Genomic DNA, 16,855 nt, shown 5'->3' on the forward strand with positions numbered 1-16,855 from the left:
AGGTTAAAAATTCCTTTTCAAAACTTGCAAACATTATTGCACTGTCCTCCTCTCTCACGAGTCCCGGTGCTGGAAAGTCCCAGCGCTGGGAAGGCCGGTGCTCTCTGCCTAGTCCCGTGTCAGCTGAGAGATCGCCGAGTCCACCGTGTGGACCCTTCTCAAGTGCAGGGAATTCAAGCTTCCTGCTTTGCAGACACGCCCTCCTTCTCTCCCAAGTCTGATACCTGGATGTCCAGCCCTTCTCCCCCCGACCCAATTTTTCTTTAAAACTTTCTATTTCCTTACATCTGTAGTAGTTTCTTACTCCGACTTTCCAGTTCATCGGTTCTTTCTCTAGCTGTATCTATCCCATTATTTACTCCATCTATGGTATTCTTTGTGCACACAACTGTTACGGTTTCTTGGTCTCATTTCCCGTTACTAATATCTCAGTAGCACAATCAGTTGTAGTTCTATTTCAAGAAGGTTGTGGTCCTCAAGCTCTTGCCTGGCAGGGACAGGCAGGCAAGCTATGCTGCCCGCTTGGAGAGCAAGCACCCCACACTCCAGCCAATCACCCAGGCTGGCACCGCCTCATCAGGCACCCGCTCAGAGGGGGGCCTTCGCCTCCAGATACCATCAGGTTCTGGTGGCCATGCAAGGAGGCAGCCTCTCTCATCCACCTCAGAAGAGGTATGGGCTGCCCTGGTGTTACCCGTGGACACCTGTGCAGCAGTGTACCCAGTCTCTGCTGTGACGATGGGTAGTGATATCCTGGGATGCTCCAGGCTGCATATGCCCACAGGACTACCTGCTGCTCTGTCCTGGGCGGTCATCCCATGCCCATCATCCTTTCCTGGGGACAGCCAGCAGCCCACGCTGACCCACAATTTGGCGGAATTCCCTAATGATTTCTTCAAGGCATACGTAAGGCAGGATCTAGCCAGGCTCACAGGCACCCTAGTGTGAGAAAAGCGCCTCCCAAAAAGAATAAAATTTAAAAATGCAGTCGGCCAAGCAGACCAACTAGGAGAAGGGGCTGCTTCCCACAGCACACAGCTCAGGAGCTAGACAGCATCTCCCCTCCTTGCCGCCAGCCCCCGGGGCCTCGGTCAGAGGCCCACTTACTTGCTCCCTGGAAGTGAAAATCTCTGAAGGGCCGCCTCACACGTTCGGGAACGTGGACTGACTCTACTCCAGGCACAAGGCAGGGTCTCTGCATGTGCCGTTAAACCTCAGGGGAAAAGAACTGGCCTCTGCCGCCCGCAGAGAACATGGGCGGGGTGTTCTGGTCTTCATGGGTGAGGTCATGCACACGGTCCCTCTGTGGTGTCGGTGCTGGACCCTGGGCCCAGTCACACCTTCAGACCGCATCATCTTAAGGGGACCAGGACTGGAAAGTCTGGGGACAGTGAGGACACTAACTCTGCTGTCCTTGATCTGCAAGTGCCTCCTTTTCCTTGTGAGATTTCTCTGATGAAAAGAAATCTTTAGATTTGCCTGTTCAAAGCCCTGAGCTTTCCTTCCATTGTAAAGAGGCTTCTCCGACCTTAAGTGGAGGAAGGACCTAGAGCCATAGCACGGGGACCCGCAGCGCATCACCTGCCTCTGTAGACAAACTTCATGGGCTCCACAGCCAACGCGGTGGCCACGATGTCGTCTGCATTGTGTCTGCGGACCCCGACCACCATCAGCCCGTCCAGCTTGCCCACGACGAAGACCAGGTTGTCCTGAAGGCAATGAAGCTGGTCAGGATGTGGGACACACAGGCAGGCCCCGTGGGTCAGACCCTGCCATGAGGAGCTGAGAGCACACAGGAACCAAGGCCCCACGCTCAAGGTGACAGGCACAACCCGGGGTGGGGCAACTGTGGGATGAAGGGGCCCTACCGCCTGGTGGGCTCAGGCGGGGACCAAAGGGCATCCAGGGAGGGAGCTGGCACAAGGAAGGCCAAACGTGGGCACGCAGTCCTGGATGAGTTTGTAGAGCACTCTGAGTGCTGCAGAACTATAGGCAGGGCTCCCAAACTCGGCACCAGTGACATTTTGGGATGAGAGTTCTCTGCCAGGTGTTGCCCTGTGCACTGTGGGGTGCAGCACAGCATCCCGGACTCTAGACACCCACTACACTCTGGCAGCATCCCCTCCCGAGTGGCGAGCCCATGGGGGACCCGGGTCCTGGTGGCGTGACTACTCACAGGGCCGATGAAGCCCAGGAGCCCAGTCCTGGTGAAAGGCCTGTCGGAGACGGGAGCTCCTCCTGCAGTGACCGGGACAGCCTGTGCAGAGCGGGGGCGGGGAACGGTCAGGCAGAGGTCCTCGGATATCAACCAGCAGTCCAGGAGTCAGTGGGCTGGCGGGAGAGCTCGGCCCTCTCGCTGCCTGACGCCAGGGTACGGCTCCTCGGGCGGGGCTGTCACCCCTGCGCCCCGAAGGGCGGGGGCTTCCCCTGGGCAGGAGTCTGTGAGGCTGACGAGATCCTCCCCAGGCCCCCGGGCACAGCGTGGCCCCCACGGGCCTGTGTTGCTGTGTTGCCCCGTCATCCCCGTGCTCCCGGAGCCTGGCCTGGAGGAGGGGGCACTCGCTGGGCTCTCCCGACACCCCCACAACGCCAGCAAACAAGAGTGCTGGCTTGCCCGAGCAGCCTCGATTCACATCAGAGCTGCAGGGGCACCCTGACTCAGGGCTGACCCAGCAGCGCGGGCACCAAGGAGGCTGCCCACCACCCACTGTGCCCCACGGGTGTTCTCGGAACTGAATTCAGCACAAAGTACAAACCTCAAAGACGCTCTTTGTGATCCCAAGCAGTCCGTAGTACGCTGTGCCTGTGGCACTGGAGTCAACACATATTTCTCCAACCTCATCAGTTTTACAAAGATACGGGGCACCGTCTATCTTCACAACACATACATTAGCTAAAAGGAAAAAAAAAAACCTCAAAAGCATAAACACGCTGACTGAAGTGGATCATCCGCAAAAATCTACTTGCTGCCACTGGCTGCAGTCACAGAAACAAACTATCACAGGTGCAGCACGCCCTTACAATGAGCTTGCTGACCGGTATCAGACACATTCCATTTGTTCGTATCTCTGTGTGTGACACACGCCAGGGCGAGCTGACGCGGCGGTTCAGTGTGTCCTCCCCTGTGGCAGGCACCACCGCGCACGTCTGCTCCGAGGCTGGCTCCTGCTCCAGAGCCCGACGGGCCCCATTTTTACCAGGGCTCTTCCTGCCCTGCAGGCCTCGGTGCGGCGCCTCCCACAGCCCAGTCGCCCCTGTTCCATTTTCACTGCGCATCAACTCTACCTGATGCTCCCGGCTGCTTCCTGCCCCTGGGGACTGGGGACCTTGCCTGTGCGGTCACTGCAGCCCCCCAACCCTACCACAGAGCAGGCATCCAGAAACAGCCTCCAACAAAAGAGCAAGGCACACACCAGGACATGCAATCTTCCATCAAACAAAACAGTCACTCAGTATGAATTAAACAGTCCGCAGTCATCGGGGCTTTGTCCTGCCTTTGCTCCTTCTTGAGTTTTTCTTTTTTTTCTCATGTATTCTCGCCTCCAAAGATGGGGAACAAGAAAAAATCTCAGGAAGGCAATTAGTCATTTATTTCCATTTGTGCACAAAGCAGCCAAAGCCACCGCAGAGAAAACATTGGGGATGTTCATTAAAGGGCGTGGAATTCATGTATCTCACTGGGCAGATGGCCCTCAGCTCACATCCAGACACTCACATGAGGACAGACACCCCAATTTAAATCACAGAAAGGCACAACAAATCAAAATTCACTTTGTATCATGAGTTTTGTACATCTGCTAAAACTACCAATCAGTCTTCAACTATCCTGGCTAAAAGATGCCACCCTAGGGAAACGCTGCGAGCACACGCCCACCCTAGGGAAGCACCGCCCACACACCCACCCAGGGGAGCACCATGCACCCACCCACCCACCCAGGGCAGCACCATGCACACACCCATGCAGGGAAGCACTGTGTGTACACACCCATGCAGGGAAGCACTGCGCACACACAATCCATCTTGTCCCATACCTGACTAGTAAAAAACAAACGCTACTAAGTCCCTTTTTTCATTCAGAAAAATCACCAAGACTGTATTTTACCAATCTTTAAATAGTTACCACTGCTCTCTTTATAACTACTAAAAATATGTAAGACTCCCAATCTTTCCTTTGTAAAATGTTTCATCCTCATGTTCAAGTTACTATAGGACCACATTTATGGTACGATTATAGAAAGAAAAAAACATCTTTCATCTTGCTGAAGTGTAACTAGAAATAAAATTTGAACTTCCAGTCTGCTCTAAGAGTCCCAACTCCTCCGCACAGGCAAGGTCCGACATCCCTACTGTGGCTCCCCCTCTGGAGCACCCGGGTACCTGCCCACGGCTCACGTCCCGTGCACAGGCCGCCTGTGGAGGCAGACCTGCAAAGACGAGGCCCAGGGTGCTGGCGGCCTGCAGACCCTGCGGCCTCAAACACAGACACAGCGGCACTGGGGGAAGCAGGAGTGACAGACTGAGAGGTGAAACCTGCCTCCAGAAGTCACTGGGGTGGTCAGGACAGCTGCCAGTGAACCACAGACGGCAAGGAAAGGAGGGGAACTGGAGCAGCTGCAGGGCTGCTACAACGGGGGGTGACCTCGGAGTGGCGCAAACAGGGCACCCTCCCTCTCACAACTGTCATCGGGGGTCCTGCTGAGCCTGGCTCTGCTCCCAATTGTCCATGGGAAACTTTGCACCAGTGTCACTCCATGTGGCCTCAAGAGCCGCAGGAAGGTGGCTCCACCACCCTCTCCTTGCCGCACCGCCCCGGGGACGGCAGGGCAGCCTCCGACAGCTCCTGCTCTGGCCGGGCCCTGAGCCTGATGTGCCTGCCAGGTGGCTGCCATGGCCCTTCTGGAGCCCACAGGGATTTCTGTGAACCTCAGTATAAGGTCACACTCCTAACACTCATGCACTTTCATGACTTGCTGAGACAATCCAATTGTCAAGTTACTCAGGCACAATGGGGACAGTGGGGTTTACGCCTCCATAGTGTGAAGTGTGAAGACTGCGCCTGACGGCAGAGGGAGCTGTTGTCACGTTACCCCAAATACGAGGACTAGAACACACAGGCCATAAACACACCCTCGTATTTTAGCTTAACCTTAAACTTGATACAAAAGGAGGCAAAAACTGAAAAAATGTTACAAATTAAAATCCCACTTTACACAGAAAACCCTGTTAATGAATCTTTTACTTGTGTGCTCCCAGATCACACCTACAAAGCCTGGGGCTGGCATCACTCGGTCACGTTAATCAAAGGACAAGACCCGTTCCAGGTGCCTCCCTTACCTCCAGGCATCACCTGGCCAACATCCTGGACAGTAAGGACTGACAACTTTTCTTCAGTGTCAACTCGGATCACGCCATAACTGAGGCCGTTCATGGACAGCACAGCTTTTCTCGGAGGAGGTCCTCCCAGGTCAGGCGGCCTAGGGAACAAAACTACGTTGACGGACAAAGGAAGATGGGGCCGGCGGCCCACCTTGCCTGCAGGAGGACGCCGCTGCACTGGCCCTGCTCTGCACCACACTGAGAAGACACTGGCTGCAGGGCTGCGCCTGGCGGACTGTCTTCCTAAAAACGCCACCACCTCTCCACCCCACGCTCTTCTCTGCAGTGGGACGGCGATGCTCCTCCCTTCAGCTGGTGGGCCTGTGAGGACGGTGGAAGTGACGCTAACTGACCTCCAAGGGAGGTCATAAAAGGTAATTCAGCTTCCACCTGCTTGTCCTGGGAGACTCACTGGGAGCCCGGGGCCGCCAGGTGAGCAGAATGACCAGTGGGAGAGGCCCTGAGACTGCACACAGGAAGCCGTGCCTGTGGCTCCCCCCGCCCTGGCCCGGTGCAGACAGCATCCCACTGCAAGGCAGCACCAAAGCCCCGATGCAGAAAGCATGAGCAATAGTAACTGGCTGTTGCTGTTCTAAGCCACCACGGTTGGGAGTAATTTGTCATGCAGCATTGGTAAGTGCAACACTGAGAAACAAAGGTCATTATTTTTCTCAGCGGAAAAAACTACACTGACAAGCAAAAGAAATCACAGAACAAAGGAAAGAATATTTCATAGTTTGTAAAGGATAAAAACGTTATTTTAATGCTAAGTTATTAACATTTTAGAATTACTTAATGCTTGTACAATAAAAGCACATGCTATGGACATATGAGCATAAATGATGCACTACAATCGAGACTAATTTCCTGACAATGGAGTTGAAGATGCCCTTGACCGTGAGACCACTGCCCTCTGCGCCAGGATGGTGCTGGGGTGCCCATTCCTGTGCAAACAGCTTGGGACACTGGCACAGGATGGGGCACTGCTTCACGATGGCTACAGCTTGGAGACAAATGGACTGCATTTGGTGCTGAAAGGAATGCAGCAGTTAAGAGGAAGAACCCAGTCTTTATAAGACACAAGCAATCAAGCTACCTGCGGATGGCAACCGTTAGCGCCTCAGGAGAACTGGCACAAGGACAGATGACCTCCGGCCTCAGGCCTCTGGACTGGAAGACATTGAGGAAGGCATCACAGGAGGATATGGACCCTGCATGAAACAGAGGGGGACATGGGAGTAACCGCGAGGCTGACAGTGGGGCTCATACCTGTACTCGGGGCAGACAAGCTCTCAGGGACGGGCACCGTGGCCACAAGCCTGGAGACTGCACAAGCTGACCTTCCACCCATTTCATGTTTAAACGGCCATAATGTGAGCTGCTGTCACAACACAGGAAGGCAAAGGGCTGGGAAGACTGGGCTGTTTCCATGGAAACACAACACCTTTTCAAAACAACAGAAGTTGGAAATTTCTCATAGAAAACCTATTTTTAACTTCTGTGTTGGTTCTCAGATCCAACTCGGGGCCAGCCCTGCTTCCCTGTTCCACACAGCCTCACCCCATGGCCTCAAAGGTCTGGAGAGTGGGATGCGACCGAGGAGTGTTTACAAAGTCGGACCTTCCACGTCACAGGCCCAGGTGCACGTGCACACCCTGAGCAGGGAAGTGCTTGCCCATTAACACTCCCATGCCTCTCCTGGCAAGGCGGCCTATACTCTGTCCCCTGGTGTCATCCTGGCGACAGTCTGGGGTACCACCAAGATGCAAACGGAGTTCCCAGGAGGCTGGGTGCTGTTTGTGCAGGACCCCAAGGCTATACCACAAACCTCCAGCCCTTTGCTGCAGAGAAGCCTGAGAAAAAGAAGGGACCCATCTTCAGATGCCCTCAGGGGCAGCCTGGTGCTGGGCACCAGGAGACAGCAGAGGACAAGCCAGGCAATCCAGAGCAGTCAGGGCGCTGTGGGGGACTGGTGTGCGGTATGGCGGGGCTGAGGTCTGCAGAGGGTGCAGGGGGTGCTGGCCTGGGAGGGGCTTCCTGATGGGGCAGGGCGCAGAGGAGACGGAGATGGGGGCAAGGCTGAGGCGCCACAGGAGAGTGTCATCTGATGACTCGGACACTTGAACTCAAGCGGACAAGCAGCCTGGCCAGGGGCATGGCGAAGAAGCAGAGAAGTGGGCAGTACCCAGGTGTTCCATAGGCAGGGCGCAGGGACCCCACTGAGCTCAGGTGTGGATGGAGGAAACTAGAGGCAGGGTACTAGCAGGTGAGATAAATCTCCTTCCTGAGCAACAGGGTAACCAGGAGCGCAGCTGCTCAGGGGAGTCAGGGTTACACTGGACAGGGATTAGGTGATGGGCTGGACTTTGGTCACAGGCTCTGTGTGTACGCACAGGGATTTCTATGCACAACCCCGCCAAGGTCCTCTGAGGCTCTCCGGAAGATGCCCTGTGTCTGGCCCTGGATGGCCCTCAACAAGTAGCCACACTTGGGCCCCACAGAGGCTGGGGCGCATGGCAGCACACTAGGGGTCTGCACCAGGAGGACCTGGGGCAGCTGAGCCAGTGTAGTGGGCAGCGGGGGAGCACTAGGCCAAAGGACTCAGGAGGCTCCCAACTCACATCCATGTTCTGGTCGCTGCTTAAGAAAGACGACTCTTTTTACATGTCCATTCTTGCAACTGCATTAAAATCGTTTCCAAATTTAGTGGCCAAAAAACATGCACAAGACATACCAACAAGAGGCGACATCGTAGAGAGAGACCATTGTAAGACACTAACTCTTACTGTTCTGGGGACACCATGGGCCCAGCCCTGGTCCGGGGCTTACTCACATGGGTTGGCGCCGTCGGCCACGATCAGCATGCGCAGGGAGCTGAGGCTGATGTCCCGCTGGCCTCGCTGAGCCAGGAGAGACCAGTGCATGTCACGGGACTTCACCACCGCTGTCTGGGCTGCAGGGGGACACAGATGTGAAGGCAACGCCCCCACATCCCACAGACCCACTGCGGTGCCTGCTGCCAGGCGTGGTGCACACACAGGAGCACAGACACACACCCTGCACTGCAGGCCACACACTCTCCGCGTTCCGTGCGTACTTTAACCCACTCTAACCCGTTTTACTGAAAATCAACTTTGAGGTCTGGTTCCGACAACATAAACTCAGATCCATTTTCAATTTTGATTTTCCCTCAGAAGCTCTATCCTGCTCTTTCCATATCTGCCTCTTCTGTCTCATCCTGCCCTCCCCCAGGAGCTACTGCATGTAGCTGCGTGGCCAGCAGAAGCCTCCGGGACACGAGGGCTGGAGCAGGCAGACTCAGCCTCCGAGCCTGGCCGAGCTAGTGGGCAGCCCCTGCCCACGGCTTCAGTGGCTTCCATGGCCTCACCCAGAACTCCACGCTTTAGTCTTGCTCAGTAAAGCAGGATGAACAGAGACGGCTACCCCCTCGAGGCTGCCCTGACGACAGTCCCTCAGCGCACACGCCCCACATCCACACTCAGTAACACAGCACTGGCAGCACAGGCAGAGAAGCAAGCAGCGTACCCAGGGCGGCTCAGTGTGAACGAAGACCCTCGGCCCAGGCTCGGGGGTCCCGTGAAGGTGTCCCAAAGCTCCGTCAGAGCCGAGCCACAGAGAGGCCAGACCGTAGGGGTGGGTGACTGACTGAAGGTGGAGGGCGGGGCGGGGCCCCGCTGATAGCTCATGGACATCTCTGCTTGAATAAACAGCTCTGTTGCTGGTAGCTTGACAAGCCCTCTGGAAACCATCTCAAATACTAAGAATTGATGCAATTATAAGGAAAATTCCAAGAAAATATAATTAGGAGCCTATGGTCCCTTCAGGAAAGAGCTGTCACTGAACAGTTCTCTGTGCAGGGTGGCCAGGCCTTGCACACACAGGTCAGGCCTTGCACACACAGGTCACGACAGCCTGCAGCCAGCACTGGCATGTCAGGAGTGACACAGACGGGTCTCAGAGCCGGTCACGGTGCAGGCTGGCCCTCAGGGCTCCTTAGCCCATGTCTGCAATATGCATGTTGGGTTTATTTTTTTTCTTAATCACCAGAGATTAATTCAAAAAGACTTCTTTCATGAAGGACGCATGAAGGACGAATCAAGAAATGATGCCAATTCCTTTACCTTTAAACAAACACACTTTCTGAATCCAGGAGAGCGGGTTCACCTTCATCAGGGCGTACGGGATGCTGATCACGTGCATCTTGTTCATGACGCTCTATGAGAGACACAGGTGCTCAGGGCAGGCCCCGCCCGTGTCCAGGCTGCAGGCACTAAACCTTGTCAAAAGCAGCAAAGGTAACAGTGCTCACAACACTATTTCGGTTCAGATACATTGGTCACATGAATCAGCAGGACTAGAGGATTAATTATATCACCTAAAAGGTAGGGTATGGTGTCACGTATTGATGGGAAACATCAGAAATCCCTCATGCCAACAATTAGATCATTTAGCATCAACACTCACTGTTAACACTCCATGCCACAGACCAGCATCCCTTTTGAAATCCAGCACATTTGTTAGTGTTTCGGCTGAAAGTGGACAAAGATGGTTAAACTGCTGAGTGAACCTCTTCACAAGTCACGTGCACTTTTAGAGAATCTGAGATGAGCACATCATCGACATATTAGAGTTTTAGGAAACATACAGCATTTCCAAATACCATGCACTAATTCACCAACCATCTTGGTTATCTACTCAAATTACTGAAAAAACATAAAGGCGGGTCATACGATTTTTGGATTCCAGCAGACGACTGTGCTGGCACCACGTGAAAACAAAGGAACAGCCTCTGGTTGAGAAGCTGAGCGAGGCTGTCACACGTGTCAGTCGGACTGAGGCTGATCTCACGGGCGCTCTGACTGCTCAGCCTTACGTCCAGTTCCCCCTTTTCTCGCCCCCAAGGACACTGCCCTGCACCTCTGAGAAATGTCACACGAAGCTCATGTCTCTTCCCTTGTGAAAGCTGCACCTTGTCTCCTGCCCACTTTCTCCTCCAGAGGGTGTGACTGGTAGGGAGCAGGCGCGCACAGGAGTCCCCAGGCCTTCCAGCACAGCCCTAAACTCAGTGCTCCTGGCCGTGTCCTCTGCGGGAGCTGGCCCCAGACCTTGCACGGGGCAGGGGACAGAGCCTGGGGCAAGAGGCAAATCTGGCTGCACACGGAAGGCCACAGCAAGCCCTAGTGCGCCAGACAGGAGAAATACCCCTGGTGAATACGGAGAGTGGGGCTCGTGCGCCAGGACTCTGCTGCGTCCTGAAGAAGCACGCTGCAGAGGCTTCCTGATCAGCCAAGGAGCCAATGACAGGGGACATACATAAGGTCAGCACTGGGTCTGAAGAAGAAAATCATGGGACATGGGTGACAGGTCTAATTTTTTAAAAATTATTCAGGCCCTTGAACGTATCTAAAATCCTCTTCCAAATCTCTACTGAAGTCTCAGCTGTGCCCTCCACTACCCTTTGCATTTAAACACCCATATCTTAGATATTTAAACATGCTACACAATTTGCTTTTTAGTTTTGTTCATGTATCTTAATGCAAAGAAAACTACCATGCACGCATTTTTATAGTTTTGGGAATCACAGTTCTCCAAGTTAAATATCTAACATCTAACAGTACATGTGGCGTTACCAGGAGAGAACCTATGCGCACAGATTCCATCTGCATATTTGTATGCAGGACAGCTTAACCGCAAACCACAGGCATTTAAACCAGCAAACAGAAAAGTGTGTACCAATAAGACAGCTTTCCACTTCTTTTAAATGTAAAAGGCACTGCCTCTCGGCTCCGTTGCAGGTTGAACCAGCCCCCTGGGCACTGATGGACTGGTGGGAAACGATACACACCCCATATACCAATACACATGTGCGTTTATTGAAAAGGGCCCACTCATCCAACTCAAGCAGAGCCTGAGCATGCTGGCACCCGGAATGACCTGGGTTAGAGAGCGGCCCCTACACAGGGGTGGGTCCGACACCCTCGGCCACAGTGCCCAGGTGCCGTGCCCCGAGCACGGCTGGAAGAGCCGTCCCACACTCCCTTACCTTCTGAGTAGCCACACGCCTGGGTCAGAGCCCGACACTGCGCCAGCAGGGACGCGTGGGACACTGTGATCCCCACTGTGCTGCCTTCTTTGCTGGTTTTATACTGAAAGATTTCAAGGGGGAAAAAAAGCCGTTATGTGATGGTTCTGGAGGCCAGGACAGAGGGAATGGAGGCTGACAGATTTTAGAGAGAAGAAGCTGTCGGCTGTCTCTCCCTCACTAACCAGCCCATCGGAGTAGAGAGCGCTGTATGCCCTGACCCTCAGGGTGACAGCCGCAGATGAAGTCAGGACTCGCTCTGGGCAGGTGCTGAGGGCAAGAGTGCGTGAGGCTCCCTCACAACTGCCCACACCCCCGGAGAGCCAGCGCAGGGAGATAAGACCTGAGGAAGTTTCCAAATGACACTTCACCAGGCTGAACATAAAACGTAAGTTTTAGCCTAAACTAAAAAAACTCAGGAGCTCACGTTCATGTGAAAACCAGACCTCACCCTCGGGCCTAAACTGCGCACTCTCTGTTAGGGGAGGTCGTTACCTCTATGTAGGCAGTCCGGGATCCTTCGTCCTGGGCCAGCGGGTGCCAGTCCTTGGGGGGCTTAGTCAGATGCTTCCCATCGATCACCAGCCAGGTGAGGGGGGGCCAGCCTGTGAGGGGGCCGCCAGGGGACACAGCACAGGTGAGTGTCAGAGGAACAGACGTTTCAGTCTCCCTTAATTCTTACTCAGTTCACCTTAAACAGCAGAGATCTAGACCCTGAACCAGGTAAGAAGCAAGATTCACCAAGGCCTCAATCAAAGACTTTACCTTTGCTGAAGACGCTTCAGCCTGTGTGAGTTTAACTGCCAGAAAAGTACTAGAGGACACAGTTTAACACAGGGCACAGACTCCCCTTGCCCCAGGGGCCCACCTTTGAAAGCTGCCACCTCTCCCGTCTGTGCCTTGGGCAGGCCTTTCTGACAGGCGTCCGTGGTCAGGGCCAGGGCAACGCCGCAGCTGCCCAGCAGGAACCCGATCTGCTGGCTGCCGGCGTCCTGCACAAGACAGAGTGGGGGGGGCGGGGGGGTGGTTAGGCGGCACGGGCCTTCACTGCTCAGCCGAAGCACAGGACCCAGAGCGATTTTCCCCACCCCTCGTAAAACTCCCGGAACAACTCAATTCTAGATGCCAGCGATTGTCAACGTGTGGACCACAGGAATTACGCAACATGCAGTACCTGACAACGTAGCCAGGGGCACTGACCTCATTTCCCTTAAACTGTCAAATTAAACAATGACAATAGCCAATACAGCAATAGCCACCTGGTGTGAGTGAATCAAAATTATCCCTACTTTTTTGTCGGATCGGCAAAAAATACGTTTTTTGGTATGCTACAGAATTTTAGGAATTCGTTTATAGATGCCATGAGATAAAAAAGGTTGAAAATCGCTGCTATATGCTGTATTTTCATGAAAATAAAATACAACTGTTTTTAAATTGAAAAGATATGTATTTTTGCAGCAAAATATAAAGTTCAGATAATGAACTAGTTTCTCAAAGTTTTTTCTTGCAAATGACAGCAGCATTTTAATAAACTCCAAAAATAATGAACTTTCCACTGGATTTGTATTTGAAATTTACAGGTTAATCTGAGGAGGCCCGACCTTAACAACACTATTTCCACACAGAAATGCACACTTCCTTTCAGTCAGTCATTTTTACCTACGTCCCTCGGTGAAATGTTACTATTTTCTTCTCACAAATCTGACCAATCTCTAGTTTTTCCCTGGGAATCCTTGTATTCAAGTGTCTGTCATCATATATTACCTGTGCAAACGTACTGGGTTTATCTGCAAACTTTGCTTTTGAGATTCTTGAATATTTGTCGCTGACAATGTTCACACCAGCAACTGCCTGAACACTGGGTTATAATGGAAAACTCTGATTTTTCTAAAATGCATGCTTAGTCTAGTCCTAAAGTAATTTTTCAATAGGTGAATAACCTTTATCTATAAAGTGTTAACAGCTGCCTAGACCGCCGAAGCCCCCCCAGTCGTCGTCTGTCAGCCACGAACACCGCCCGCTGTGCACGCAGAGACTCGAGAACGGCGCCGTCCCACCCATGCAAAACTGCCACGGAGAAGTGAGCTGTGATGCACCACTGTGATGACTTGTCCCCAAGAAGTGAAACTTACTATCAACAGACATACGGTTTTGAAAAAAGTAGCAAATTATATTTATCAGAGAAAAAATGCTCAGTTTCAAACAGATGATATAATAGCTAGATCTACAGCTGTTCTAAGTGGCCTTTCTCACCAACAAGTTACATTAAAAAAGAGTACCTGTAAACAAAATTACATCTACTGACCACTCCCTAGAATGAAGAAGAAGTAAGGCACCCCAGAACTGCTGTCAGCTCCATAAGAAAGCCCCGTGGAACCCGAGCCCATGGCCGAGGCCAAGCTCCTTACCTTTCTTGTTAGTGGCACTTCTATGGGGACAGGAACCAGCTCTGCCAGGAGACACCCATAAAACGCAACCATGAACATCACAGGGTCACTGTTCGGAAACACCAGCGCTACCTACACAGCACAAAGAACAAGCAAGGACTCACCGGGAGAATGCCTACACCATCTCCACTTTTAGAGTATCTGCTGATTGGACGAAATTGAGACAATTTAGGTCATTTTATAGCCCTGGGGTTAACTCTTGGTCCTTAAATTCCCTCAACCATCTAACTTTTACTAAATCGTTTTTATGTTGAGGTCTTTACTCCACACACAACAAAATAACCTTCTGAATGTAAAGACAGCCCAGCACGGGTCTGCCTGTGCCCGTCCACTCTGACCATACGGGCAGCAGCAACTCAGGGACTGACCACCCCACCCCCACTATCGATCAGCCCAGGTGTAAAACACCTGTATCAACATGAAAAGTGAACAGGAAACCAAATTATATCTAAAATAGCTTCTGAAAGAAAAGATCCTGACACCAAAGTTTTAGTTGAACAGATCTCCACAGGGAAGGGCGGTGGGCAGAGACCCTCAGTGGAGACCCCTATAGCTGCTCCCTCCCTCCGAGTCCCTCTTCCCACCTGGTCACCGTGCTGCTACTGTTTAAATTACATGTTCTACTTTTATCTTACACTTTTATCAAAAATTTTTAAACATCGAATTTAAAATGACCAAAAAGAGTACTAATGAAAAACAATACCCACCCCAGGCTTTCCCCTTCCTCATTCCCCAAGGCAAACAGCTTAAAAATATTTTACATCTTCCTATGCTACTAACTTTCATATTTTCTAATATTATGCTTACCCTGCTATGTTCCATCTTTTGAAAATTTTAGGTACTAATTTTATTTCGTTATTACAGATGAGTATCTAGCCCTCCTCTTCCACCCTTTCTCTTCTCCCATCATCCCAATTTCCATTTCGTTTAATAATCTGGTTACATGAAAAGCTATCTGAGGAATAAGATTTTTGTACGTTCCAAATAGTGTAGTGAGTGTGCATTGAAACCACAGTGATAAATCAGATTATTTGAGTAGACTATTAACAAAGGCCTCTGAACACAAAACAGTGGGTAACTAATAACTGCCCACTTCACAAGGCAAAATGTAAGCTGTATCTGTATTTATTCCGTAAACCTGATCAAGTTCTAACAAGTCTGTTGAAAAGGGCAAAGCTCTCCTTCTAAAGTTGATGTGAACAGTGACCGTCCCAGAGCTGTGGCCCGTACGTGGCCTTGTGCCTAGATGTTTGGTGGAGAGAGTCTGTCGTGAAAGGGTTGTGTCTGTCCACTTGTACAAAGCATGTTATTGACATACAGGAGGGTAAATCTGCCCCCCATCTCTGCTAAGTAACTGTGACCATGTCAATCTTTTTGTAATTAATTACATGGATTCTCTAGCAAGTCAAGAAAATCTGGAATCCTTTGTCCTTGCAGGAATTTCCTTCAAGAAAAATAAATTAGTGATTCTTATACTCATTTTAAAGTAGCACATAAATCAGGAGTTCTTTCAGACTCCCTTTAAAGCACTACGCATCATGAAGTATCATTCTTGTGCAGTTCGCACTCTCACAGCCGGGTACGCCTCTCCTTTCTTTCTGGGGGTGTCAGCTACCAGCATTCCTACTGGCGCTGCTCTCTACACAGGCACTGGCCAATGTGCTCTGAAATACCCCACCACATATGTAAGTATCTGTCAGCAGTATTTTCAAATAACTAACCAGTCAAGTGAACTCAGGAGCTTTAGCAGCTGCAGACCAGCCCCACACCCACCCAGGATCCTCTGTAATCCTAGTCCTGGCTAGACGGCCCCTGGTTGGCTGCCAGCAGTAGCCCAGGGACTGCCCTGTGGCCCTCCTGTTGGAGCCCTACTCACTCGTTCAGCTGAAGCACACCCTCTAGGAACTTTCCAAGAAAGTGTGCTTGGGAGTCCAGTATTTTTTGAGTCCTGTGTGTCTGAAAACGGTTACCCCACCCTTACCTTCGTTGAACCTTCAGGAATTGAACTGTAGGTTAACATGAGAATCCCTCTGAACTTCTGACGTGCCACGCTGTCTTCTCCAGTCTGACTGCTGACCCCCTGCACACATCCCTCTGTCCTGCACAGCTCTGCACCCTGACCTTGTGCGGTAACGTCACTACGTGTTCACGTGCATTCTGTGGGGCTACTATGTTCACCGTGGGTCCTTTCACTTTGAAGCCTGTGCTCCTCAGCTCCAAAACATTGTCTTGCATTACTATTGTCACTGAAAATTTTCTACACTCTATCTCCTTTCTCTCCTGGAACCGCTGTCAGTCAGATGTTGGGCCTTCTTGATCAATTCCAATTTTTGCACTATTTTTCCTTCCGTCTCTTGGTCTTTCCTACTAGCATATTTTTCTTGATTTATTTTTCTTCATCATAGACTCTAGAAATATTAATACTAATTTTCTGAACATTAGTTTTCCACATCTAGCTTTTCTCCAAGTTTCCTCTTCCTTTCAACCCCCCTTCCCCTTTCCTTTTTCTTTCATTTCTTTACCTTGAAACTCTGTCAGTTTGTCAACTTACAGTTTCATTGTTGAGTGATCTGACCCTAGGAAACTTTTTTCACTAAGGGATTTCACTGGTATATTGATTTCTCACCATGTTCTCCAGTTTTCCATCCTGTAACTTCCTGTATACCAGGTGCCTCAAGTCTGGCTCACTTTCTGAGGACAATGCTGCCCAACAGAACTTTCTACATGACGAAAATGTTCTATTTATGAGCTATCAAATACGGCAGCCACATACGCCTACTGAGCCACTGCAATGTGGCTCATGTGACTAGGGAACTAAATTTTTCATTTTATTTAATTCTGATTAATTTAAATAGCCACATGTGGCTACTGGGGCCGTGTAGGACAAGGAACTGAGTTGCCAGCCTCCTCTGCATTGTATCTGGGCAGG

At 51.5% G+C, this 16,855-nt stretch overlaps 1 protein-coding gene across 6 annotated transcripts in view; it reads right to left on the reverse strand.

Annotated features, from left to right (window-relative positions):
• Nucleotides 1–16,855, reverse strand: part of DIP2A (disco interacting protein 2 homolog A) — a 104,217-nt gene that overhangs the window by 25,262 nt on the left and 62,100 nt on the right. For 5 of the 6 annotated variants that reach the window (XM_045852466.1, XM_045852467.1, XM_045852465.1 and 2 more), the window contains 12 exons: nt 13,888–13,998; nt 12,348–12,471; nt 11,975–12,084; nt 11,441–11,543; nt 9,862–9,926; nt 9,519–9,612; nt 8,210–8,329; nt 6,473–6,587; nt 5,335–5,474; nt 2,757–2,893; nt 2,177–2,257; nt 1,582–1,709 (listed from right to left, as the gene is read on the reverse strand). In XM_045852466.1, coding sequence (XP_045708422.1) covers nt 1,582–1,709; nt 2,177–2,257; nt 2,757–2,893; nt 5,335–5,474; nt 6,473–6,587; nt 8,210–8,329; nt 9,519–9,612; nt 9,862–9,926; nt 11,441–11,543; nt 11,975–12,084; nt 12,348–12,471; nt 13,888–13,998 — 1,328 coding nt within the window. The remainder of the gene's footprint in view (nt 1–1,581; nt 1,710–2,176; nt 2,258–2,756; nt 2,894–5,334; nt 5,475–6,472; nt 6,588–8,209; nt 8,330–9,518; nt 9,613–9,861; nt 9,927–11,440; nt 11,544–11,974; nt 12,085–12,347; nt 12,472–13,887; nt 13,999–16,855) is intronic. The other variant, XR_006787404.1, reaches the window with a different exon arrangement.

This window comes from Phyllostomus hastatus, unplaced genomic scaffold (assembly GCF_019186645.2).
Source record: "Phyllostomus hastatus isolate PE091 unplaced genomic scaffold, TTU_PhHast_1.1 phas_contig_948, whole genome shotgun sequence".
NCBI classification, from domain to species: Eukaryota; Metazoa; Chordata; class Mammalia; order Chiroptera; family Phyllostomidae; genus Phyllostomus; species Phyllostomus hastatus.